The sequence below is a fragment of the Euprymna scolopes genome, chromosome 36 (genome assembly GCF_053919585.1).
Source record: "Euprymna scolopes isolate OS-2025 chromosome 36, ASM5391958v1, whole genome shotgun sequence".
Lineage (NCBI taxonomy): Eukaryota > Metazoa > Mollusca > Cephalopoda > Sepiida > Sepiolidae > Euprymna > Euprymna scolopes.
Genome location: NC_136517.1, coordinates 76,874,843 through 76,902,355, shown reverse-complemented (window position 1 = coordinate 76,902,355; position 27,513 = coordinate 76,874,843). Strand labels below are relative to the sequence as shown.

General features: G+C 35.0%; 1 protein-coding gene across 4 annotated transcripts in view; it reads right to left on the bottom strand.

Moving 5' to 3' along the window:
* Nucleotides 1-27,513, bottom strand: part of LOC145260617 (sodium/potassium/calcium exchanger 4-like) — a 605,323-nt gene that overhangs the window by 36,295 nt on the left and 541,515 nt on the right. For all 4 annotated transcript variants that reach the window (XM_080118926.1, XM_080118928.1, XM_080118927.1 and 1 more), the window contains 4 exons: nucleotides 16,844-16,899; nucleotides 7,754-7,847; nucleotides 3,017-3,095; nucleotides 13-127 (listed from right to left, as the gene is read on the bottom strand). In XM_080118926.1, coding sequence (XP_079975052.1) covers nucleotides 13-127; nucleotides 3,017-3,095; nucleotides 7,754-7,847; nucleotides 16,844-16,899 — 344 coding nt within the window. The remainder of the gene's footprint in view (nucleotides 1-12; nucleotides 128-3,016; nucleotides 3,096-7,753; nucleotides 7,848-16,843; nucleotides 16,900-27,513) is intronic.

Sequence of the window (27,513 nt, the reverse complement as noted above, 5' to 3'; positions counted from 1 at the left end):
CAAACGACCTACCTTGTCTAACGACATAGACGCTGGCCATGGCGTCTGGAATGCTGGTTCCGGCGGCGAGGAACGTTATTCCCATTACGCTGTCTGGAATTCGGAAGGTAAATCCGATCAGTGTCACCTGAAAAGAGACAGAGTTATAGAATTAAAAAAAAAAAAAAATAATAATAACGAAGATTCTTTTTATTCAGTGAGAAAATGAAACGAGATTAATGGCGTCAGTGTAAGTAGTCCACGTTTTATATGTGTAAGCATGCAATTCCGACAGCTGCCGAGAAATCGGGGATATTAAACCTAGCTTAGTGATTTTAGACTAAAATGAGAAAGAAACAACCTTAGTAGAAGTTAGTGTCCCCAATGATTCTAGATTACACAAAGCTGATAGAGAAAAGATAACGAAATGCCAAGGTTTCGTGTAGAAGATGAAAAGAAATTGGAATCTTAGGAAGATCTTCACTTCTTTACTAACTCAAGATTTGAGGAGTGAAGAAGAATGTTAATAAAATGTTCGAACATCTATGTACCTCATATAGAGATAAAGTATAGCCCCAAAAAGGGGCGCCTTATTTCTGAGAAGTTTGATTTAAATAAAATAAACCGAAAACAATGGTAACTAAACACCAACATAACTAAATATCAACATAACTAAATATCAACATAAATATATACCAATATAACAAAATACCAACATAACTAAATATCAACATAACTAAATACCAACATAACTAAATATCACCATAACTAAATACCAACAAAACTAAATATCACCATAACTAAATATCAACATAACTAAATATCAATATAAATAAATGCCAACATAACTAAATATCATCATAACTAAATACCAACATAACTAAATATCAACATAACTAAATATCAAGGTCTTATATACCACGTGAAAAGAAACTGGAATTTTTAACCCTTATCCTCGAGTGGCCTTGGTGACCCCCAAGTAAAAAATAAAATCATAGTAAGATCTCAATCATCCCAGTAATCATAGAAGTAAACAGGTTCATGAAAAAAATATTAAAAACTACTAAGCGAATATACCCGATGAACCAAGTGCGAGAAAGGTACAAATTAATGCGTTTAAAGTGATGATTAGAGTCTTTAAAAGATCTATCGGTTTGAGTCATTAAAACAATGGGTGAATTATATTTCTGGAATTTTTTTAGATGAGAATTTATAATTTAGATTATTTGTATTCTTCGTGCTACGATTCTCATCTTGAGTGTTGTTCTCACAGCATTTCGGCAAATGTAACTGCCAATCTTCTTCATGTGTTTCTTGTCCAACTCTAAAATCTTTTTTGTCGAACTCGAGAATTGCAACATGTAGTTGACAAATAAACTCTGCCGTGTCGAACACGTGATTTAAGAGTTTCTCACGCCACCATGTGGCCACACGTCCATCGCTTTCCGGCACAAGCATTTTCCGTCCTTGCCACGTGATGTCTTTATTTCTCTGCTTGTTTCTTTCTCTTCCTCCGCTGTGACGTCAACTCGTGCACCCGCAAGCTCGTTTATATACGTGTCATACGGCTGCTGCTGCTACTAAATACGCGTTAGCAGCTCTTTTACATATAATAGTTGGTATTTAGAAAAGGTAGGAATAATGTGTTGCCAGAGATTCCTCTTTATTGATCATATCGATTTTCTTCATTACCACCATTATCGATATGCATAGTTTCATGTAGTGACATATATCCGAAATTCTCAGTTGTAACGTTATATTATTTGGTATTATTTTACTGCCCCAGCGTAGTATAAACAAAAAACCTCCCCATGTTAAGAACGGCTTTCGGAATAAACACCTCCTCACCTCCCCATGTTAAGAACGGCTTTTGAGGTTGGGGGTGTTATTCCGAAAGCCTTTATTCACATAGGGAGATGGAGTGTTTATAATATGCTGGGGCTAGGCACGTCGTAAAAATTTACCATTTATTATTATTATTATTATTATTATTATTATTATTATTATTATTAATAATAATAATAATAATAATAATAATAATAATAATAATAATAATAATAATAGTTTTATTAAAAAGTTCTGTAAATATATAAAAAGAACGCACCCAGAAAGACACCCATTTATTTAAATATATTTTCTTTAAATACGTTCGGTTTATTACTTACATTAAGATGTTTTGCGTAAATAGACAAGTTTTTTTTTTTATCCTTAAAAGTTTTGTAGATATTTAAAAAAATGTTTTGTAAATATATATTTTTTCTTTTAAATCTTTTTGTAAATATATTTTTAAAAAACATTCGGACATGTCTGCTATTTGACGTGCTTACAACTAACCAACGGCAATGTCAAGGTCGAACAACCGGTGTCAATTGAAATGTGTGCCTATCTTTGTCGTCTGCTACCGGGGTATCTAATCTTTACTTGATCCGAACAAAGTTTCATTAAGAAAATAAACATAAAATTAAAACATAAAAAACAACATTTTCTTCTAAACGTACGGCTCAAAAGCTACATCATTAATTTTTATATATATATATATATATATATATATATATATATATATATATATATATATATATATATATATATATATATTGCATCTTCGGTGATCGGGAGATCATATTTAATACAATGGAAGATAGAAAGTAATTAAGGCTATGAAAACAGCATATTCTTTTTCTTGTTTGGATTCTCAGGTATATATATACATTGATATCTTATATCTTTTTATGTAGAGTGATGTGATCCTCGGTTGATTAATTGTGTCGGTGTCGGATATATACTTGTAAAAACAATGAAAAGAATATGCTGTTGTCATAGATCAAGTGATAACATAAGACGAACATTATATTAGTATATAGATACGTTAATTTAATGTCCGTAGTATGTTATCGCCTTCTCGCCTCCTTTTTAATGAACAGGATCTCCCGATCTAATAATTTATAATCTGGAAACCGTGGCACACGTACGTACATTAAAGTTACTGCAGTATTAATATATAGATGCACAAGGAAGTAGAGGAAATATAGGTACTTACCATCCAGACCATTATATAGGAGAATATCGCAATCCACAAGATGGCGAGGGCAAATGTAGCAATAAAATATCTTTCAAATCTGCGGAAAAAATGTTTATAAAATTGAATAAATCTTATGAAGCATTCATATTTTATATTCAAGTAGCAGGGAAACCCGACGTTTCCCGGGATTTCATGACCAACAAATGTTACATACTCCCATACTTTTTATCATCGAAATCGGTGAAATCGCCTATTTTTTTTTTTGTTTCAATCAAATCGATGGATTGGCTGCTCTAGTTGGGGACCCATTGCGGTGTGCCAGGAGAAAGCTTCATACGCCTCTCCGCAGTGACTTAGTCCACATTACATTGTAGTCTATATTGCACTGTAGAGAATCTACAGCTGATTTTATAAAATTATTTTATATAAAATGACTTGAATTAAAGTTTACAATGCAAAAGGAAAGTATCATGGTACAGTTGTGCTTTAAACAAAAACATTCATTTCGAATGCGCCCCTGTCATATAAAAAAATCTACTGTTTTTTTGTCATATCTAAAACCTACACACACAGAGATAAAGTTCCTTTAATTTAATAGAAAGATGAATAGATAGATATATAGATAGATAGAAAGAAAGAAAGAAAGATAAATAGATAGATAGGTAGATAGATAGATAGATAGATAGACAGACAGACAGACAGATAGATAGATAGATAGATAGATAGATAGATAGATAGATAGATAGATAGACAGACAGATAGATAAATAGATAGATAGACGGATAGATAAATAGATAGATAAATAGACAGACAGATAGATAAATAGATAGATAGATAGATAGATAGATAGATAGATAGACAGATAGATAAATAGATAGGTAGATAAATAGAAAGATGATTAGATAGATAAATAGATAAATAGATAGGTAGATAGACAGATAGATAAATATATATAATATATAGATAGATAGACAGACAGATAGATAAATAGATAGATAGACATATGGATAAACAGATAGATAGACAGATAGATAGATAGACAGATAGATAAATATATAGGTAGATAGATAAATGATAGATAAATAGATAGATAGACATATGGATAAACAGATAGATAGACAGATAGATAGATAGACAGATAGATAAATATATAGGTAGATAGATAAATGATAGATAAATAGATAGATTGATAAATAGAAAGATGATTAGATAGATAAATAGATAGATAGATAGACAGATGGATAGATAAATAGATAGATAGTAGATAGATAGAAAGATAGATAGATAGAGATAGATGGATATGTAGATAGATAGATGGATAGATAGATGGATAGATAGATAGATAAATAGGTAGATAGATAAAAAAGATAGATATTCAAACAATATAATATTAAAAACCAAAACAATAATGCAATTTCAAAATAAACAAAAATAATTTATTTATTGCCGACTATTATCCTCATCTCTTTTTTAGTTTTTGTTTCACGACATTTTGGCCGACTATTCCTTTGGCCTTCGTCAGGTGGCGAAAGACCAGAGAAACAGTTGGTTGAAACGCCGTAAAACAACAGCTAAAATAAAAGATGTGGATAGTAGTCTGCAATAAATAAAAATTGATAAATAAAACTCATCTCAATGATGAATTCCAATGAAATAATATAAACAAAAATAATTCAAAAACTGTTTTTTAGGCAAAGAAGTTCATTTTCAAGGCAAATATTTTTTTTTTATCTTCGTTTTCTTGGGGGGGGTGAAATCCATCGTAGAGACAGAAAAATGTACGTCAAGGTGTTAGAGAGGATAATTTAAGGTAAAGTCAAGTCCAGGCAGTGTGCTAATATGGTTGGAATAATGATCAGATCTTTTGAAGCATCCACTCATATGTAATAGAGCAGCTAGCGCTTGTAGCAGCAGCGGTTTGCAAGAGAGGCATATGCAAATAGCCAGGCCAGTGCGCAATAAGACGTCACTGTGGTGGAAGAGAAGAAAAAGAAAAATAGAAAAAAAAAAAAAAAATGAACCACGCGGCGAGGATCGAAGAAATTGCGTGTCGGGATAAAATCGACGTTTGGCCCGTGGTGGCGAGAGACTTTTGTTTTAAACTACATGGCAGACGACATACTCTAAGAGAATTTTAAAACGAGAGACAATGTGTTATTTTGGAAGAACCATGATTAAATGCATTTTATTTCAGCTGAAAAAGCTCAGTAAAATTTCTTTTTTTTTTTGCTTTCCTTTGCGACTGTCTCAGGTACAACGTGTGGGTCCGAATGTTAGCATGTAGCGACATGGTTGAAGAAGAATAACATAATAATTAGTCTACATATGAATGTGAAAACCAAATAATGATACAATTTTCAAATAAATAAAATCTTTTTTTTTTTTCAAATTCTAATACACTATATTCAAAAACATGTATATGTCCTTTAATATAGACGGTATAATCACGTTCACACTAATTGCCGTTAGAGTTCTGTAGTTAAGCTACATTGAGCATGATCAGTACCTGATGGGTGACACCTTTGGAATACTAGGCGTTGTATATTCTCCCCCCCCCCACTGGCGCCGATTGTAAATTTGATATTCGCTAGAAAGCTTTTTGTTTTGTGGAAGTTTGTCCAGATCGAATACCACGCTAAAATTTGAATAAAACGACACATCAACCAGATTTGCATATTAAAAACATGCTGAAATCGCATATTTTTTTTTTTTTTTACAAAGGAGTCACTATTTATCAAGGCACGAGGGCCACTCGAGGGTAATGGTTAATTAATGTTCAGTAGTCAATGGAAAAATGTCGTAGTAGTCGTTAGTAGTGGGAATTGGGTGAATTGGATTACTTAAGGGGATGGCTCATAAAGAATTTGTTCACATTGGACTTGAAGATAACTATATTGTAGTCAGTTGGAAAGCAGGAGAACGGAACAGAGTTCCGCAGACGTGCAGTTCTAAAAAAGAAGTTTTGTTCATGGAAGCTCAGTCTGTCTTACTTAGGACGCCCCAGCGTGGCTAAATGAGAATTTGACTAACGGATGAGTGGACGAAGAAACGGACAAACAGAAGCAGCTATAGAAATGCTTGGACGTACATGCAAAAAATAAATAATCGCTGTAGCCTTAAAGGAGCATAAGGAAATAAAACAACAAAGAGAGTGTCTTCATGTAACTTAGTCTTTACGTATTCACTCGGATCCACACGTTGTCTGCAGAAACAGTCGCAAAGTAACAAAAGGGGAAAGAAATTCGACTTAATTTTTTTTCTAGTTGAAAAAAGGCATTTATTAACGGTACTTTCTAAACAACACATTGCATCTTGTTTTAAAAGCGTCTTAATTCGTCATGTAGTTGACAAAAAAACAAACTCTGCCGTGTCGAACACGTGCTTTAAGAGTTTCTCACGCCACCACGTGGCTACACGTTCATCTCTTGCCGGCGTAAGCATTTTCCATCCTCGCCACGTGATGTCCTTATTTTTCTCCTTTATTCTTTCTCTTCCTCCGCTGTGACATCAACTCGTGCACCCACAAGCTCGTTTATATACGTGTCACACTGCTGCTGCTACTAAATACGCGTTAGCAGCTCTTTTACATATAATAGTAGGTATTTAGAAAAAGTAGGAATAATGTGTTGCCAGAGATTCCTCTTTATTGATCATATCGATTTTCCCTATTACCACCATTATCAGTATGCATAGTTGCATGTAGTGACGCAATAGGGCATACAACTATAATGATTAAACCGACGTATTTCTTGTTAGTATTATTAACACGCCTTTTAAAAACCACGTACTTTTCAAGTTCGCCTTTTATTATTGTTGAAATGTTAAACGGCCGAAAATAGTTAAGATAACAAGAAGGCATTTAATAAAAGTATGTATTTACAGAAAGTACAGAAGTAATGGGTTGCCAGAGACTGCTTCTGGATTAATCATAGCGATTCTCTTTATTGTCACTGTTATCACTATTCATAGCAGTCAGAAGATTCCATGTAAATGACACAATTGGGTAGATCGTCATAACAATGTTTTTTTTTTTTGTATGTTTGGAAATATTCTGACTACTATTCTTATCTTGAGTGTTATTTTCGCAACGTAAGGATCATCTTCAGATGTATCATGTCATGTTCAGTTCGGCAAGATACCATTGAAGAAGGCAGAAAGATTTCTAAATTTGACATAATACACCTGATAAAATGATGTCGGATGTTACATCGACCAAAACAATGTGAAAATACAGCACCCAAAATGAAACAATAATTCGAAAAAAAATTTTTTTTTTTAAATACAATCAACGAATTAAAAAAAAAAATTTTTTTTAAATACAATCAACGAATTCAAAAAAAATTTCTTTTTTAAATACAATCAACGAATTCAAAAAAATTTTTTTTAAATACAATCAACGAATTCAAAAAAAAAAACTTTAAATACAATCAACGAATTCGAAAAAAATTTTTTTTTTAAATACAATCAACGAATTCAAAAAAAAAATTTTTTTTAAATACAATCAACGAATTCAAAAAAAAAAATTTAAATACAATCAACGAATTCAAAAAAAAAAATTTTTTTAAATACAATCAACGAATTCAAAAAAAAAAAAAAATTAAATACAATCAACGAATTCGAAAAAATTTTTTTTTAAAATACAATCAACGAATTCAAAAAAAATACAATCAAAAACTGTTACAGAAATGTTTAGCCTCACACCTAAAAGTCAAAGACAGATCGAAGATGAAGCATTGATTATTTATCGATACTTACTTTACTTTCCGGCAATCAGGGATTGTGTAGTACAAAACGAAACGGATCGGATAAATGGAAAACCATTTGGCTGATTTCCATAGCCCATCGGTGCCTGCAGGGGAAAAACATTGAAACACTCTTAAAAATAAGGAATTAAATGAAGGTTTGATTATTTTTCTTTACAGAGTAGCAACGCTTTCTCGGGTATTTTAGTGCTAAATCCGGTTATCTTGTGAAAAAAAAAAAAAAAGCTTCAAATTTATTATATCTTTAAATATTTCTTCATTGTATTTCATTTGGTTATTTTGTTTTAAGGATTCATCAACTAAGCTCCAGCCCCTGTCCCATCCCTGCAATGTTGCATCACTGTGCCTGTTTTACAAATATTTTAATGGAATGTGTTCTGATGAACTCGCTTCACTTGTACCGTGGCTACCGAGAGAAAAGAAGGCCGATGCACATGACAGCGTGATGTCATTATCAGATTCAGTTGTAGGTATATTGTCCGGGCTATCAGCAGCAGTTTCCTCTAGTTTTCAGTTTGCTAACATGGTGTATTCTTGCGTTGTTCCAAATTACCGGGGAAATTACCAAAAAGGCCCCAAAGTACATAGATTTCTTTTCCTAAATTTTCTCAATTTGGATGCGTACCATTGGAAGGGAAAATTTTTATTCCAACCAAATATAGTAAAGTAAGTGATGTTATTTGTTAATAATTAAACGTGTATTTAATTAGAACTGTATTCAATTACTTTCATAACGTTTGATACCATTGTTAATACAAATTAACCTACTTTCATAACGTTTGATAACATTGTTAATATAAATTAAACTACTTTCATATCGTTTGATAACATTGTTAATATAAATTAAACTACTTTCATATCGTTTGATAACATTGTTAATATAAATTAAACTACTTTCATATCGTTTGATAACATTGTTAATATAAATTAAACTACTTTCATATCGTTTGATAACATTGTTAATATAAATTAAACTACTTTCATATCGTTTGATAACATTGTTAATATAAATTAAACTACTTTCATAACGTTTGATAACATTGTTAATATAAATTAAACTACTTTCATATCGTTTGATAACATTGTTAATATAAATTAAACTACTTTCATATCGTTTGATAACATTGTTAATATAAATTAAACTACTTTCATATCGTTTGATAACATTGTTAATATAAATTAAACTACTTTCATATCGTTTGATAACATTGTTAATATAAATTAAACTACTTTCATATCATTTGATAACATTGTTAATATAAATTAAACTACTTTCATAACGTTTGAAAACATTGTTAATATAAATTAAACTACTTTCATAACGTTTGAAAACATTGTTAATATAAATTAAACTACTTTCATATCGTTTGATAACATTGTTAATATAAATTAAACTACTTTCATATCGTTTAATAACATTGTTAATATAAATTAAAGTACTTTCATATCGTTTGATAACATTGTTAATATAAATTAAAGTACTTTCATAACGTTTAATAACATTTTTAATATAAATTAAAGTACTTTCATAACGTTTAATAACATTGTTAATATAAATTAAAGTACTTTCATATCGTTTGATAACATTGTTAATATAAATTAAACTACTTTCATAACGTTTAATAACATTGTTAATATAAATTAAACTACTTTCATATCGTTTGATAACATTGTTAATATAAATTAAACTACTTTCATATCGTTTGATAACATTGTTAATATAAATTAAACTACTTTCATATCGTTTGATAACATTGTTAATATAAATTAAACTACTTTCATAACGTTTAATAACATTTTTAATATAAATTAAAGTACTTTCATATCGTTTGATAACATTGTTAATATAAATTAAAGAAACAATACTATTGTTTAATACAGCAAATATTATGTGGATATTTTTAACTGTTTATTTTCTTTTTAGGAAGGTTGAAAATTTATCAGTCTATCAGGAAGTTTGAAAATTTAATTTAATTTTGTTTCAGTTTTGAAAATTGTAAACAAATAATTTTTACATGAGAATAATTGTCAAAATGTCTTTTTAGTAATAAATAAAACCTTTCATTGAGTATTTCCAAATTATTTTGAAGTTCTATATCTTTTTCCTAAAGTCGGTTTGAAAATTGTTTACCACGTGGCTTTTAATGAAATTAGCCGTGACTGAGCGTTATATATTAAAATTGATTGTTTCTTTTTAAAATAATAAACAAATACTTTTTACATGAGAATATTTGTCAAAAATATTGTTTTTTTAAATTTATTTACTTGCCTCCCCACGAGGGCATAGTTAGACACAAGGTCGGTTTTTAATGTGGGAAAATCTAGTTCCCCAAAAAGGAGCACTCTAGATAGGAACAAAAATAAAAAAAAAATATTGTGTCAGTCATGAAGGATTTCTCTTCCACTGACCGAGGACAGAACAAATGAAGTGTAGCATCAGAACAGATACTACACTGTGATTATTATTATTATTGTATTTACTATCTTTTCTTAGATTTTAGTAATATTTAACATTATGGCATGAATGTTTCCTATGTGAGAAAGCTGCCACAGAGAAGAGATTATTCACCCTTTAGATTGCGTGGCTATATTAGACGTTATCTCGACGAGGCATGCAAAACATGCAGCCCGCGGGCGACATGCGGCCCACTGCAATCTTGCAATCTTTCTTAAAATCATTTAAAATCGTCTGCGCGGATTACAATCTGAGATCCGCACAGGCGATTTCAAATAACTTTAAGAAAGTCAGGCAGATAAAGAAAAGTATAAAAATATGAGGCGCATCCGAAAAGTAATGAGAATTCCTTATTAATTCTGTCTAAATAATAATAATAATAATAATAATAATAATAATAATAATAATAATAATAATAATAACACGGATGGGAATTTTTATCTGGAGCTCCCAAAATCAACAGAAATTAGACCATTTCTGCAATGATCCGGTTCCTGTTGATTTTGTAAAGGTATAAATTCTGTGCAGTTCTAGGAGGTCCACCCTACTAGTCTTTGTCTTCTCTCTTTGAGAAAAGGGGTTAGTTTATTGCTAATTGCCTGAGGTGCCCTCATCGGGGAATGCCAACGAGGCTGCCCTGGTACATTTACAGGTCAGAGTGGGGCGTTGACTTCTCAACCCCACTTTCTGACCCTGGTGTCTACGTTCTTGCAGTGGAAGATAACTAAATACCTTCTATGTAAATAATGTAGACTCACATCGATGAAACCGTTTGACTTCCGGTCCATGATTTTCTCTCTCTTTGCTGGCGAGATTTCGAACAAGAAAGTCGTGTCTTAGTGCCGTCCCCAATTTGGTATAACGCGTCTATCTATCCGTCTCTGTCTCTCTTTCTGTCTCTTTCTCTCCCTCTCTCTTATCAATGATCCGTCCCCATGATGTTTTCTCTTTGTGTTTTTCACTTTTGAACAAACCGTTTTAGAAATTATCATTGAAGTCTGATTAGTTTTGTATGAACAAGCAAGCAGGACTTTCACCCTTGACGACGACGGCTCTATCATTATTTTCATACGAACTAATCAGCGAAAATAAACAAACAAACAAACAAACAAACAAACAAACAAACAAACAAACAAACAAAGGAATGTAAATATTACCAATAAAAATAAGTAGACAATGAACTAACCGGAACATAGTGGCGAACGATTTCTCGTTTTGCTTTTCTCTCCCACTAAGATTCCACTCCCATTTAGATAACGCCATGCTTGTTTTCGGTTCTAAACACACCGGAAAACTGTAGACGTCCATTTTTAAAAGTAGTGTCTTACTAACCTTTTTTGTTGTTGTTGTTCTTCTTTTTCCACTCTCTGTTTTAATCCAGTGAAATCTTTGAATATGTGTATACTATATGAACCAGAAATATATATACGAGAGTCGTTCCAAAAGAAATGTCTCCTACTTTTAATTTTTCTTTAAATCCACCCGAATGGATCAGAGGGGATTGCAAATACCGTTGTTATGATGGCCCCTCAAAAGAAAATAAATTTTAATATTTTTAAATATAATTTAGAGAGAATGGGGAGGGGGATTAAAAACTATATCTCCCTTCAAAAAACAAAACGATAAACAACAACAGAAACATGTGTTGAAAAAAAATAAGTTCACTGATTTTGAATTTTTTTATTTTTACGAGAGTCGTTCCAAAAGAAATGTCTCCTACTTTTAATTTTTCTTTAAATCCACCCGAATGGATCAGAGGGGATTGCAAATACCGTTGTTATGATGGCCCCTCAAAAGAAAATAAATTTTAATATTTTTTAAATATAATTTAGAGAGAATGGGGAGGGGGATTAAAAACTATATCTCCCTTCAAAAAACAAAACGATAAACAACAACAGAAACATGTGTTGAAAATCTCTCGTTCACTGATTTTGAATTTTTTTATTTTTACTTCAAAATTGTTAAATCAATCATTAAGAGAAAAAGTAATCAATAAAGAGATTTGTTAATCTATTTCATCGAAAACTCCTCTACTGTTTATCAAGAATCTTTTTAATTTCATTTTTTGCTGTTGTTTATCGTTTTCTTTTTGGAGGGAGATATTAAAATTTATTTTCTTTTGAAGTGTGGGGGGGGGCTCTTTTTTAAACTAAATCTCCCTCAATATTTTTTTTAATTTTCTATTGTTTAGCGATTATCAAGACCTCTAAGATGTGATCCCCTCATGTCGGACATTATTTCTCGTTCTCACGTAACACTCGATGCTACTTTTTTTTTTTTTTTTTACTGAATAAACGCTTCAAAATAAATTAAACCACTTTCAACTAAGCCAGCCAGGCAGGCAGAAAAATCGATTTTGCCCTTTTAAAACCAACAGTAAATAAGTATAAATATTAAAAAAATATTATGCGGTCTGTAGTTTCGTTTTTGAACAGAATAAATAAATAAAATAAGTGAAACCACTAATAACTTAGACAGTTAGGTAGAAAACGGACACTTATAAAATCGATTTTATTTTTTTAAAAACAACAGTAAACAAGTAAAAATATTTTTAAAAAATATATTATGTGGGGTATAGTCTCTTTTAAAAACAATATCTCTCCCAGGAACAGTCATAAAATGTGTTTTCAATCGATACTTATTCAATAAGGGACCAGTTTTCCTATTTAGCAAAAATTAACGAGTTTTCCGGGGACGAGTTTTCTGGGTACGCGTCTTCCGGGCACTGCTCGTATCGATCTCAACTATTCTCCGCCTCTAAACTATCTTACATAATCGACAACATCAGACCGGCCATCATTGGTGTAGATCTCATGTCTGAGACATAACCAAGTGTTGAATCTTTTGCTGATCAGGATCTGATCGTTTTCTTTAAGCATAAGCTGCAGATCAAGATAAGATGTGATAGACAAAGATAGGATTCCTCGTGTTTTGAAAAAAAGGTGGATACGATTAGCGAGTTTGCGTGTTCGAAAAGGAATCAAGTATGAACATGTTTTACCTGCCTGAGCATGGCGCACGCAGTTCCTGTTACGGTTGGATCTTAGCCTTAAGTGTAACTTTAGCCTCTTAGCGAATCTATTAAATGAACAACTCTTATATAATATATCTATCTATCTCTTGCCTGGGTGCCCGGCGTTGCCCGGGTGTTTGGAGGTGTGTTAAAAAAAGTTGTAGTAGGCAGGCTCGGACCCGTGACGCGAAGGCGGAAAAGAAAGTGATGTGTGTAAGGGTGTTGGTTGAGCAAAAAAAAAAAAACAAAAAAAAAAAAAAAACAAAAGGAAAATTGCGAGCTCAAAAAAAAAATAGGAGTAGTAAGCAGACTCGAACCCGTAACGCGCCAGAGGAAAAAAAAGGTGGAAAAAAACCCTGTCTTACCGTGGTTGTGACGTCACGGGAGGTCGAAATAACGCATTTTATGCGACGTTGTGGGCACGAGATTTTAATGACTTGCAAAAAATGTCAGCGAAAAAAAAACAACCCTTCCTGTAGAAATGTGCCCAGTTGAGAGTGAAGAAATTAATGTTTCTGGCCAATTTTTCGATATTTTTCGTCCGAAGGATCGCACTTCAATGTGATACCAATCTTGTGAAAATCTCTCGCCTCTGTCAGAAGTTATTGCGAGACATACAAACATACATACATACATACATACATACATTTAAACAGGCAGATTTGCATAAGATTTATATTATAAACTTTTATATAATAGATAATAAAATGTTCTACTATTAGATAGATGTTATATATTCTTTATTATTAGACGATTTCTATATAACTATAGAAATCGTCCAAGATCCTTTCTCTTCACTTTCAAATTTTGTCCCCGGCATCACCAAATTCTCTTTACCATGACAAGACACCACCAATTCTCCAACTCCATTCATCGTTTTTTTTTGTTTTGTTTTTGTTTTTTTGCTCTGCCACTAAAATTTCACTTTCATGTAGAGAAATACCTGCTTATTTTCAGTTTTTAACAAACCGAAAAATAGTGGGAGGAGCTCTATTGTTCCGAAAGGGTTGGGAGGGTCTTATTAACCATTTTCTTTTGTTTTGCTTTAGCCATTCTCGATTTCATTCCGACGAAATCTTGCTATAGACATGTACATTTATGAACAGTAACATTTCTAATAAATTTGGAGATATCTTAATTAGGAGGACATTTAGTGTAAATGTGGTATTTTGGTGACTGAAATGATCCAGTAAAGAGTAGAATAGATATGTTTGTCGCTAGTGACCAAGGATGATCAATGATGCTAGTGTTCTCCATACCTTTGGACTTGTTTAGAACATAATTTTTAAAAACATTTCTACAAATAAAGTGTAGTATCTGTTCTGTGATAATGACAAAAAAGTTATGTGTAGATGTTACATGAAAAAGGCTTATCCCCTTTTTCATGTAAGTAAAAATAAAGAGAATTAGTAAATGAAAATAAAATCAGAAAAAAAACGGGAATCGAACCCTGGAGATAAGTTTTAAAGAACAATAGGTTTTAAATGGAATGTCCAGTAAATTGTTGATTCTGATAAAATATTTAATAAATACAAATTTGGCTGGAAACTATGCACATTGTTAAGTAGAATGAATAATAAAATATGGATTAATGAATTAGATAAGTAGGTTAAATTCCTTTGTAAAACAACAAAGGGAAATGGGAAGTTTCCTGGTCATCAGAAATGGTTTCAAAACCGTGCAAATCGCGCATGTTGATGACACGTGAATTATAGTTACGTTGGCCAGACATACATGTGATTTCTCAATATAGGAAAGAGTTCGAAGTTAGAGTTAGACGAGAGAGAGAGTCAGAGAGTCGGAGAGTCAGACGAGAGTCCGACCAGGGACGCAGAGAGGTTCAGACCGAACCTTGGCACCGTCTGGAAGCGAGAGGGTTTTAGAAGAAGAAGAAGAAGAAGATGTAAAGAAGAAACTTTGAATTCCTGGATGCAAAGCCATTGACCAGTCATATGGAAGAAATAAATGATCATCATTTTTTTTCATAACTGCCGTCTTCTGTGTTCATCATTACAACGAGAAAAGGTATTGTCCATTTATGTATAAGAACCATTTTATAAAATCATCATCTAAAAATATGTGTTAGAAAGTATATATGTCAAACTATTTATGTTATATAAACACTCCCGTTTCATACAGAACTGTCAAAGGCATAAATGCCAATCTCTCGGTCTATCTATCTTGATATCGAATCGCCTCTGAAAGTGCATTTATATGTACTCTCTCTCTTTATATATACTTGTTAATGTCTCCATCCCATCTCTTACAATATGAACATCTCAACAATATGAACATCTCAACAATGAATATATATAATAACTAGCATCTCTTCCAACAACATCATTAAGACTCTAATCTCTCACTAAGACTCTTACTCTTCTTATAACATGAACAACAAAAGAACGTTCATCCTTCTAATAATAACACCAGAACGTAACATAAGTGATGTGTATTAATATTAGGGTACCTGTTTTGTTCACCGACCGCACTGAAGTAATAACGTTATTATTTAGAAATCTATTCTTAACATGGGGGGTCTTGGATATGATCTTAAACTATATCCGATAGTGAGGCCCACGCTTGCGGGCTTTGGGGAGTGTAGAGCCACCCTTTAATTGTCATTGCTCCCAGGTCCACTCTGACCCGGGGTGGCAGTACCTGTAAGGACCCTAACTACGTGTTAAATAGAAACCGACTTGAAAAAAAACCCCTAAATATACTCTATTAAAAAGATTTTCTTCAAAATCATTGGATTTGGCATTAAATAACCTGAAAAGGGTTGATATGCCGTAAAACAAAAACAACCAACCAACTTAACATGGGGGTGGTTTAAACCATTTTTATACTTTCAGTTTCCAATAATAAAAAAAATGTAGTTACAATTGAATTTAACTTGAAAATTTTATACAAAACAATGAGACAATTTGTTAACTGCATGAGTACCAATTTTAGAATTGCGGGTAGATAGTCGTTCATATCTTGTAATCGACTTGTCGTTTTGGCTAAAAATGAATTGTAGCGATTGTTTTCGGATGCTATGCTTAACTTCATCTGTTCTCGATTAGAGACGGATGAATCCTTTTAGATCGAATCAAATATATTTTTGTCCTAATCTATTAACCTTTACTCTCTAGTGACCCCTAGGCTTTGATGAGCGGTGACTCGTTAGGGTTAGGATTAGCGTTAAGGTTAGAGTTAGGGTTAGGCTTTGATGAGCGGTGACTCGTTAGGGTTAGGGTTAGGGTTAGGCTTTGATGAGCGGTGACTCGTTAGGGTTAGGGTTAGGGTTAGCGTTAGGGTTAGGGTTAGGCTTTGATGAGCGGTGACTCGTTAGGGTTAGGGTTAGGCTTTGATGAGCGGTGACTCGTTAGGGTTAGGGTTAGCGTTAGGGTTAGGGTTAGGCTTTGATGAGTGGTGACTCGTTAGGGTTAGGCTTTGATGAGCGGTGACTCTTTAGGGTTAGAGTTAGGGTTAGGTTTTGATGAGAGGTGACTCGTTAGAACTTAAAAGAGATTGCTTCTTTGGGGGGACTAAATTTTCTCAAGATTAAAAACCGACCCCGTTGGGAGACAACTAAAGGTAAGAACAGCCAAGGTATATCGAAACAGACTTACCAATATTTGGTACTATTTTCCATACTTCGGTATGATCAGGTTCACACGTGGAAAACCTTGAAACAAAAGAAGAAAAAAAAACCGATTACAAAATTGAAACACAAGCACAGATGAAAATGAACATCAATTGAAACTTCTTATATTAGCACTAGCTGGCTGCCAGGCGTTGCCCGGTCGTACAATACGCGTAAACATGATATTTTAATTCATGCAGACTGCGTATGTATTATTATAGAATTAATCCTCTATTGATTATTATATATTACGATGGATAAGTTGCCTGTGGACTAATTTGTAAAAAAAAAAAAAAAAAATAAATAAATAAATAAAAAAACATAAATAAAAAAAAAATAAATAAAAAAAAAAAATAAATAAATAAAAAAATAAATAAATAAATAAATAAAAATAAAAAAAATAAATAAAAAATAAATAAATAAATACATAAATAAATAAATAAATAAATAAATTTAAAAAAAAAAATAAATTAAAAAATAAATAAATAAATAAATAAAAAATAAATAAATAAATAAATAAAAAAATAATGATAAATTAAATTCCGTCTGTGTTTGTTTTCGATATCACATCTTGATGATCTTAAACAAAGTCTTTCTTCTCTATAGATAAAAAGAAGAATTTTTACAGGAATATTTTACGTTACACCGGCCGTATGTAATGTAAAATATTTCCCGGTAAAAACTCTCCTTTTTTTAATCTATAAGAGAGAAAAACTATTTTTAAGATCGGATTTTTTCGATTTTCGATACTGATCGGATGAATTTATGTACAAAACATATCTAAGAACACTGCCAGATATATAAATTGGCTTCGTGTGAAATTTGCAAAAGATAGGCTCAGCCGTTTCGGAAACTATAAGGAAGGAATTCACACACACAAAAGTGACTTTTACAGAATACTAACGGGGATAACAGGCATTGCCCGGGTGTTTGGAAGTGTGTGTATGTGGGGGGGGGGGATCAAAACAACCCTGTGTAAATATTATGAAAAAAAAAAAAATGAAACCAACAAAATGTTATAACTTCTTTAAAAAATCGGAAAAAAAAAGAAACAGCGAACGTGATGCAAAATAAAGAATAGTCGAACGATGTTCAAACTTGTTTAAAAAATTGGAAAAACAAAAACAACACAAAAAAACAGCGAACCTGATGAAAAAAAGAACGAAAAGTGGCATAGCGTGGGTACCTGGCGTTGCCCGGGTGTTTGGAGCTGTGTGTGTGTGTGTGTGGGGGGGGTAATCAAAACAAAATGGAAAATAAAGAATAAGCGAACGTAATTACCCTGTTTAAATATTATATTAAAAAATTAAAACGATGTTATAACTTCACAACAAAATCGGAAAAACAAAAATAAAAAAAAACCAAAAAAAACAGTGAACGTGATAGAAAAAAAAAAGAACGAACAAATGGCATAAATACCCGTTTCAATATTAAAACTTTAAAAATCGAAAAAAAAAATCTTATATCTCAGTTCGAACGTACAATCTAAAGAAAACGACGCTGCTTCCTAACCAACTAAGCTATGAGCGCGTGAACGAAATTGGATTGGTTTTTATAAACGTTAAACTATTTCAGGAAATAACCTTTTTTGCGCATGCGTATTTGGCTAAATTGTCATGAAGGGACAATTTTTTGCTACCCCTCCCTGTAAAAAAGTGCCCAGTTGAGGGTGGACAAATTAATGTTTTTAGCCAATTTTTCGATATTTGTCCTCCGAAGGGTCGAGCTTGAAAATGATACCGATCTGGTGAAAATCCGTCGCCTGTGTCGAAAGTTTTTGCCAGACATACAAACACAAACACATTTTGCCTTTTCATTATATATACACTAGCGAGAGGGGGCTTTGTAGGTACAAAATACGCTTAAATATGATATTTTAATTTGTCCAGATTTCGTATATATTATCATAGAGTCGTGATTTCAAAAGTAAAAAAAAAAAAAACGTATTTGGGTGCCATCACCTAGAATCGAAACCGAAAACAAAGCTGAAGCATTCAAAGATGGTGACGTTACCATTGTACTAGCATAACACGCATATGAACTGATTAAAAATAAAGTAAGATGAATGTACAAAATGTATAACGATTTTGTTCAAGTTTGACCCGTTTTTGACCCTTTAAAAACTATTTCAACCGACTAAAGACCCATTAAAGAACAACCCGTAAAAATCCAAATCTGCGACTTTTAGTTTCGGAGAACAAAGAATTTGAAAATATGGAGACAGACAGACAGACGTATTGCCTTTTATATATAAGAATAGAGACAGAGATGGAGATAATGAAAACATCGTACAATTTCGATGAGGGTATATAATCAGAATGAGTAGAAAAATGCTTTTTGATATTACAGCTGCCTCTGTTATTTTAGTTTTTTTTTCCTTATCAGCTTGTTTAAGTTAGGGAAGGGGACATCCTCCTGAATGCCAAATTCACCTGCTCTATTTTATATTCCAACCCAAAGATCTTTTTGAAATTCTGACCGTTCCTTTAACTGTAAACTGTAATTGTTTGAATCTCTATTGTACTTGGTTCACCGGGTATATTTGCAAAGTAGTTTTTGAAATTCTTTTTCGTGAGTCCAGTTGTTTTTGTTTTTTGTGTTTTTTTTTTACACAGGAATCACCACTTATCAAGCCCAAGATGCCACTCGAAGATAAGGGCTAATGGGTATACATTAGTCAATGTGATTACGGCATAGTAAACATAAGTAGTGGGAATTTTATCAATTGGATTACTAAGGGGGACGGTTCATCAAGAACTTGTTTACATTGGACTTGAAGATAATCAGATTGTAGTCAGCTGGAAAGCAGGCAATCGGAATAGAGTTTCACAGGCGTGCAGTTCTAAGAAAGAAGTTTTGTTCATGGAATCTACGTTTAGGTTTAGGCACAGATAAAGAATGTGGGAAATTATTGATAGTGGTTTTGGCTAGACGAGTGTTTTTCGTTAAAGTTTGGCGGGGGGGGCATAGATTGATGCTCAGCTGAGCATTTGCCATGAAAATAACGATAAAGCAGAGATAGGCTTGCAATGTCTCTTCTGTGGGAAAGAGGTTGCAGGGAAGAGAAAAGGGCATCCCCCACTAAGCTACAAAGTCTATTTTGCACTCTGTCAAGGCAGGAAAGCTGCTTTTATCAGCTCCTGCTCAGATGTGGCGACAATACTCCATCGTGGCCGCACCTGGCTTTTATCTAGGTACAGAATTGCATCAGCAGCGAGATATCTACTGGAGCGGTAGAAAGATCCCACCATTTTTCCAGCGACCTTGGCAATGAATTTGATGTACATGTTCCATTTCAAATAGATCTTCCAAAGATTCCAATTTCATTTTATGCCGTACATAAGACGTTGCTATTTAGTTATCTTCACCTTCTCAGCTCCGTTTAACCCAGCATGATTGGGGAAACTAACTTCTACTAAGGTTGCTTCTTTCTTTTTCTCGTCCCCTATCACTATGTTAGGTTTTACAGGTCCGTTTTCTAGGTACATAGCTGTAAGGATTGTATATTCATAGCGGATATTAATATTACTACGAACATATATTCATGGTAAGTAAATTACACTGCACACACACACGCACACACATCGGATATGAGACTTCTTTTCAGGGCCCTACGGTTCTCTTATATCCGGGCACACCTATATCCAGGGGGTCTTATATCCGCGTTGCACTGTACATTAACACCGGCTCTAATTTGGGTCCAGAGAAAATCTCTCTGTTTATCTTATATTCGGGTTTTTTTATATACGGGTTACACTATATACATTTATTTAGAAATTTATATATATACTAGCAGGGGTGCCCGGCGTTGCTCGGGTGTTTGGAGGTGTATGCTGTGCAAAAAAAGCAAAAAAACAAAAAAAATGGTTAATTTTTTAAAACTTTGACCCCTATTATGACCCCTTAAAATTTACTTTTTCGGGCTCAAATCACTTTATTAAGTTAGATCCAGGTTCAAGGAACCTATATCTAAAATTTCAAGTGTCTAGACCCAAAATTGTCGGAGGAGTTTGGTAGAGTTCTTAAAGGTCAAATCGTTGAAATTTGACCCCTTAACAGCCAAATTTCTGGCTGGCACCCGTCACATCGATTTTCCCAAATCTCAGTACCCGGTATTTCAAATTTCGAGTCTATAGACTAAAAATTGACAGAGTTATTGCGTAGGGAAATGTACACAGACACACAGACAGACAGACAGACAGACACGTTCACTTTTATAGATATAATAGATGCGGGTTTTTTATATACGGGTTACACTATATATATTTATTTAGAAATTTATATATATATATATATATATATATATATATATATATATATATATTTGTGGAAGCAAAGGATACAGAAAAGATAGAGCCGACCAACGCTCAACATCGAGCGACTGGGCGATATCACCTACCAACAAGACCTCCAGGCGGCTGTTAGCGCGGACCTGCCCAAGCAGTATCCGCATGACGCTGAAGAGCACTGGGACAAGCTGTCCTCTGCCATCATGGACTCCAGTATAAGCATCCTGGGACAGAAAAAGTGGAAACATCAGGATTGGTACGATGAAAACGATACCGAAATCCAACAGCTTATAGACATCAAGAGGCAAACTTTTATCACCTGGCAGAATAACATCAACTGCAAGGTTAAAAGAGCTGCCCATGCCAAGGCTAAAGCGGCTGTCCAATCGACAGTCAGGAAGCTGAAGAACCTCTGGTGGATAAAGAAGGCTCAGGAGATCCAGCAGTTTGCCGACTCTGGGGACACCAGAGGATTCTTTGAAGCCACAAAAGTGGTATACGGCTCCAGCTACCGTTCTCTGACCTCCCTTCGGCTCGGGTTCACGCTGCTGAAAGGAAAGGGAGAAATAACAAATAGATGGAAAGAGCACTACGAGGATCTTCTGAACAGGGACACCATTCCAGAGATGGAGGCCCTTGAAAAACTCCCTCAACAGCCCATAATTGAGAGCATGGGAGAACCACCCAGTCTGGAAGAGGTGCGGGATGCAATTAGGAAGATGAAAAACAATAAGGCGGCTGGTTCTGACGGCATCCCAGCAGAAATCCTGAAGAAAGGCGGGCCTGATCTTCTCAGACACATCCATGCCCTGCTTCTCAAAATATGGAAACAAGAGAAAATCCCTGCACAACTTAGAGATGCCCTAGTTGTCTCCATCTTTAAGAAGGGAGACAAGGCAAACTGTGGGAACTACCGGGGCATTTCTCTCCTCTAGCCCTAGCTCGGGTTTTGGCCAACAGGCTTACACCCCTTGCAGAAACCATCCTTCCCGAGTCCCAAAGTGGCTTTCGCCCAAATAGAGGCACGATGGACATGATCTTCACTGCTCGTCAACTCCAAGAAAAGTGCAGGGAGCAAAATTTACCATTATACATGGCTTTTATAGACCTTACTAAAGCCTTTGACTCAGTGAACCGTCAAGCCCTTTGGCTGGTTCTTGCAAGGTTTGGATGCCCAGAGAGGTACATTCGGGTACTGAGACTGCTACATGACAATATGTCAGCTACAGTCCTCAGTAGCAGTGGAGATGAAACAGAGCCCTTCAGGGTTGACACAGGAGTGAAACAGGGATGTGTCATTGCCCCAACCCTGTTCTCCATCTTCATTACTGCTATCCTCCATCTCATGGACAAACATCTTCCCCATGGAGTTCAGATTATGTACAGAACTGACGGGCGACACTTTGCATCAACAGATTCAGGGCCAAAGGTCGAACGAACACCATATCCATTATGGAGCTACAGTATGCAGACGATAACGCTCTTGTAGCCCTCTCAGAAGAGGACCTACAGTGTACACTGGTTGCCTTCACGAGGGCGTACAAACAGCTAGGACTAACAATCAATATAAAAAAACTCAAATCCTCCATCAGTCACCACCAAACAGTACTCCAGTCTCACCCCCAAACATCTCCATCGACAACGTTAGACTGGAAAATGTGGACCACTTCCCATACCTAGGCAGCATCCTATCATCAAAAGCCAACATAGATGATGAAATACAACACCGTCTCAGCTGTGCCAGTGGGGCTTTCTCAAGGCTAAGGAAGAGAGTATTTGAGAACCGTGACCTTCTGGCAAAGACCAAAATCATGGTATACAAAGCTGTCTTGCTGCCCACTCTTCTCTATGGATCGGAGACCTGGACCACATACGGGAGGCACGTAAAAACCCTGGAAACGTACCACCAAAGATGCCTCCAAAAAATCCTCAGAATCAGTTGGAAGGACCGACGCACCAACACCAGCGTCCTGAGTGAGGCTGACATTCCTACTATCACCACTACTGTTGCTCAACACTAGCTCAGATGGACTGGTCATGTTGTCCGAATGCCGGATCTCCGCCTCCCAAAACAGATCTTCTACTCTCAGCTTGTTGAGGGAAAGCGTGTCCAGGGTGGTCAAAAGATGAGGTATAAGGACAACATCAAAGTAAATTTAAAGCGGTTTCACATGGACCTTGACACATGGGAGGACGTGGCTGGGAGCAGGTTGGCATGGAGGAGCGCTGTCCACGAAGGTGCTGCGCTTTATAGCAGGAACCTAAATCAAGCTGCTGAGGATAAACGCAAGCACAGAAAGGACAGATTATCAACCAGACACACCCCACCCCAGTTCTCCCTGGATCGCCACCTTGTTGTGGTGGAGAACCTTGTGTGTTCCGATGAACCTGAGAGTGATGCCGTCCGGAGCCTAGGCTCCTGGTAGGGTCACCAATGACGGTAAGGTTGAAGGGGAGGTTCAAGACAAAGAGTGATCCAAAAGACCTCAATGGCTGATGCGGCGGATGATGACAATAATGACACAACGGTACTGAAGACGGATGAAGGCTGCAACAGAGGAGGGTCTCCAGTCCTCGTGGTTCTCCATGCCATTGGAATCAGGCCCTCCTCTGCCAAGGGGCTGTGTGGTGGCTGCAGGCGCATCAGTCTCCCCACGTTAAAAGACATCACGCGCAGGCATCCTCCTGAAAGGGAACACATCCTACTCTACATCATGGATGGAAAAGTCTTGTGACAGTTTTAGCCATTAAGCTCCCGGACTGAGGCAGAGAGAGCTGTCCCTTAATTCCTGGATAGAAAAAGTCTTGTGGCGACCAGGAAGTGGTGACGGGAGAAGGACAGTGTAGTCTGGCAGCTCCTAGCTACAACCTGGCACATAGGCGGTGGGTGCCAGATTCAGTCGCTAACCTCACGGACCGAGGCAGAAAGAGTTTTTCGGCAGCTACATCCATGACTGAGCAGCCCTGTTTAGGATCCACTCTGCTCACCCCAGTAGGGGAGGGGGGTTAGAAAAGGTACCCCTAAAAATAGCCTGCCTCAAAAAAAACCCTGTCTGGACTACCGCATCCAGAGGGATCACCACCACGCGGTCGGAAAAAGAAAGAAAACCTACGCCTATATTTTGGAACCTGGAATGTGAGGACCCCCATGGACAACAAAACAAGTGATCGACCCGAGAAAAGAACTGCCATTATCTCAAGAGAGCTAAGGAGGTTCCAGATTGACATCGCTGCGCTCTCTGAAACCCAACTGGCTGACGACGGGCAGCTGAGGGAGGATAAAGGCGGGTACACCTTCTTTTGGAAAGGAAGGCCTGCAGAAGAGCCACGCATCCATGGCGTGGGCTTTGTTATAAAGAACAGCCTCATCCGCCACCTCAATGAGCCCCCTGTGGGCATCAACGAACGCCTAATGACCATGCGCCTGATGCTTGCGGGCAGCCAAATGGCCACTGTAATTAGTGCGTATGCTCCAACGCTTGATGCATATGATGAAATAAAGGAGACCTTTTATGCTGACCATGACACCATTATATCCGGGGCCCCCAAGGGGGACAAGATAATCCTACTTGGAGACTTCAATGCCAGAGTGGGACGAGACCATCAGCACTACAGAGGAACGCTTGGAAGAGAGGTGGTTGGGAACACTAACTCAAATGGTACACTTCTACTGACAAAGTGCTCAGAACATAACCTGATCATCACGAACACACTTTTCCAACAAAAAAACGCATTCAAAACATCATGGATGCATCCTCGAAGTAAAATCAGGCACCTCATTGACTATGTCATTGTCCGTGCCAAAGACCGCTGTGATGTGCTGAACACCAGGGCAATGACCAGTACAGACAATTGTTGGACCGACCACCGTCTTATTCGCTCCATCATGTCTATATATATATATATATATATATATATATATATATATATATATATATATATATATATATATATATAACTATTTCATTTATTCACATAAATTTACTATACGAAAGTATAGATTTATGCGTAAACTTTAAGTATTTACTTCAAAAGTGCTCAATACGTAGGTAGAGCTAGTTAGTAATTTATAAAATATATATGGCGATTAAGCTACACTGAATATTCTGCGTTTCATCCAAAGAGTCGAGCACTTTCAAAAGAATTTATTTCACCACATTAAAAATAGATATGGAAAGAGTTAATTTCGAAACATCGCTAAAAAACATCCCCACACCCAGCAAGCATAGCTATATTATTAAATTACATATGAACCATACTTAAAAGATAACGCTACTCCAATTTACGTAAACACTAAGTCCAACCACCCACCATCAATTATAAAACATATTCCTAACTCGATCGTAAGTAGACTCAGTAATAACTCAAGCGATGAAAATGCATTTAAAAAACAAGAAGCAACGACAGAATTCGCGCATAAGCCTGACGAATCCTATAGTTGGATGAAACGCAGAATACTCAGTGTAGCTTAATCGCCATATATATTTTATAAATTACTAACTATATATATATATATATATACATATCTACATATATATACGAACATATATATATGAATGTGTGTGTATGTATATATATATATATATATATATATACACACACATTCATATGTATATGTTTGTATATATATGTAGATAGAATATATGTATATACATATATACACATTCATATATATACGTTTGTATGTATATATATATATGCATATATATGTACATAGAATATATGTATATATATATATGTACATAGAAATGTAAATAGAAAAATATATTGATGATAGAAAACTATATACTGTTGACTATAGCTTTATTAATTAAATTGAAACAAGTGAATACAATATAGTGTGTAATAGGTTATGCATATCTAAGTTAGACAGTCTGTAGTCTCGCATTAAATCGTGATATCTCCCCACCCCCACGAGAGTATTAGCCTTGTGGTTTATATAATAGTTAGCAGTCCATTATTCGTGAATGTGTACGTCGCCATAACATTTATCATATTTATGTATAAACAAGTGACGCATGGTCCCCCGTGAGTGCACAGTGAACGAGGCATAAAAGATGACTAAGTTCAGCATTCCCCCTCCCTCACAATTTAGCCCCAAATGTCCCAGGGAACGTCAAATCCTGATGAAAATGAAAAAAAAACCAACAGTGCAGTTTTAGGCCTTAATAAATATAAATTTGAGTTCTACACCATGCAAAAAAAAAAAAAGAAATGACTAAGGCCATCATTTGCCCCCCCCCATTTAACCCCAAAAGTCCCCAAGGCCTTAACATATTTAAATTTGAGTTAAGCACCATGTAAAACTGCTAAATAGACATACACAGAAAATTTTGGACAAATATGGTAAAATCGTCCCCAAAATAGAGTTTTTATTAGCCCTAAAAGAAACCCCTGGGAAACACCCAAGATGTATCGCGAAGTATAGGCAAACAAAATTATATTGAAATCAGTTAATTACAACTTCTTAGAAAGTTTCATAAAAGTCGATGACATCAATTTTTTTAAAAAAAGCACAAAAGTGTCAATTTTAGCCATTTTAACCTGAAAGGCACTGCTAGTGGGACAACCGGAGTTTTTCCGGAAAATCCGTTCTGTTACTTTTTTATTCATATCATGTTTAATGTTTGTGCAAAATTAAAAAAAAAAATTCCAAGGCATAGTTATTGAGAAAAGTGCAAACAGACGAAAAGTGTGTGGGAGGGGGGGGGGGCAAAAAGATTTCTGTAAGTAAACACATTTAAATGAAGATAATCATTATTCAGACATTCTTGTGGGTTGACCTATATTTTCGTCGGGGTCTCAGATTAATATGTGTTGAGTGAAGTTCAATTTCAAAGCAGTGAGTTGTTTAAGTGAATATTCATTTGTACTCGGAGCTCATTGAAATTTGAACGGAATTAAGAGGTATTTAAACTGTCTTTGTCCGATCATGTATAGGACGCGTCTTTTCCTGTCGCTCTCAGCCCACGTATGTAACACAATTTTTTTTCTTTCTTCCTCACCGTGACGTCACCTCGCACACGACTTTGTTCTTTGCATACGTTGGCTGTTGCTGCAGCTGCAGCCATACGTGTGCCCACACTCTCTAACACAACACGTAAACTTCAAAACTGAAGAAATAATATTTAAACTGTTCACAGAGCTAGCTGACAATTTCGAAATAATTAAATGGTTTACCAAGTATCGATTAATAACCAATACTTGGAAGTGTTAAATCTGTAATTCACCATATGCATTGAACCGTTATTTGCCGTCAATTGATGGTTTGGGATAGAAATGTTCAAAACATTGATTTTATCGTTCAATACGAAAAAAAAAAAAACTTTTTTAGCAAAGCAACTTTTTCTTACAAACAATTATCTTT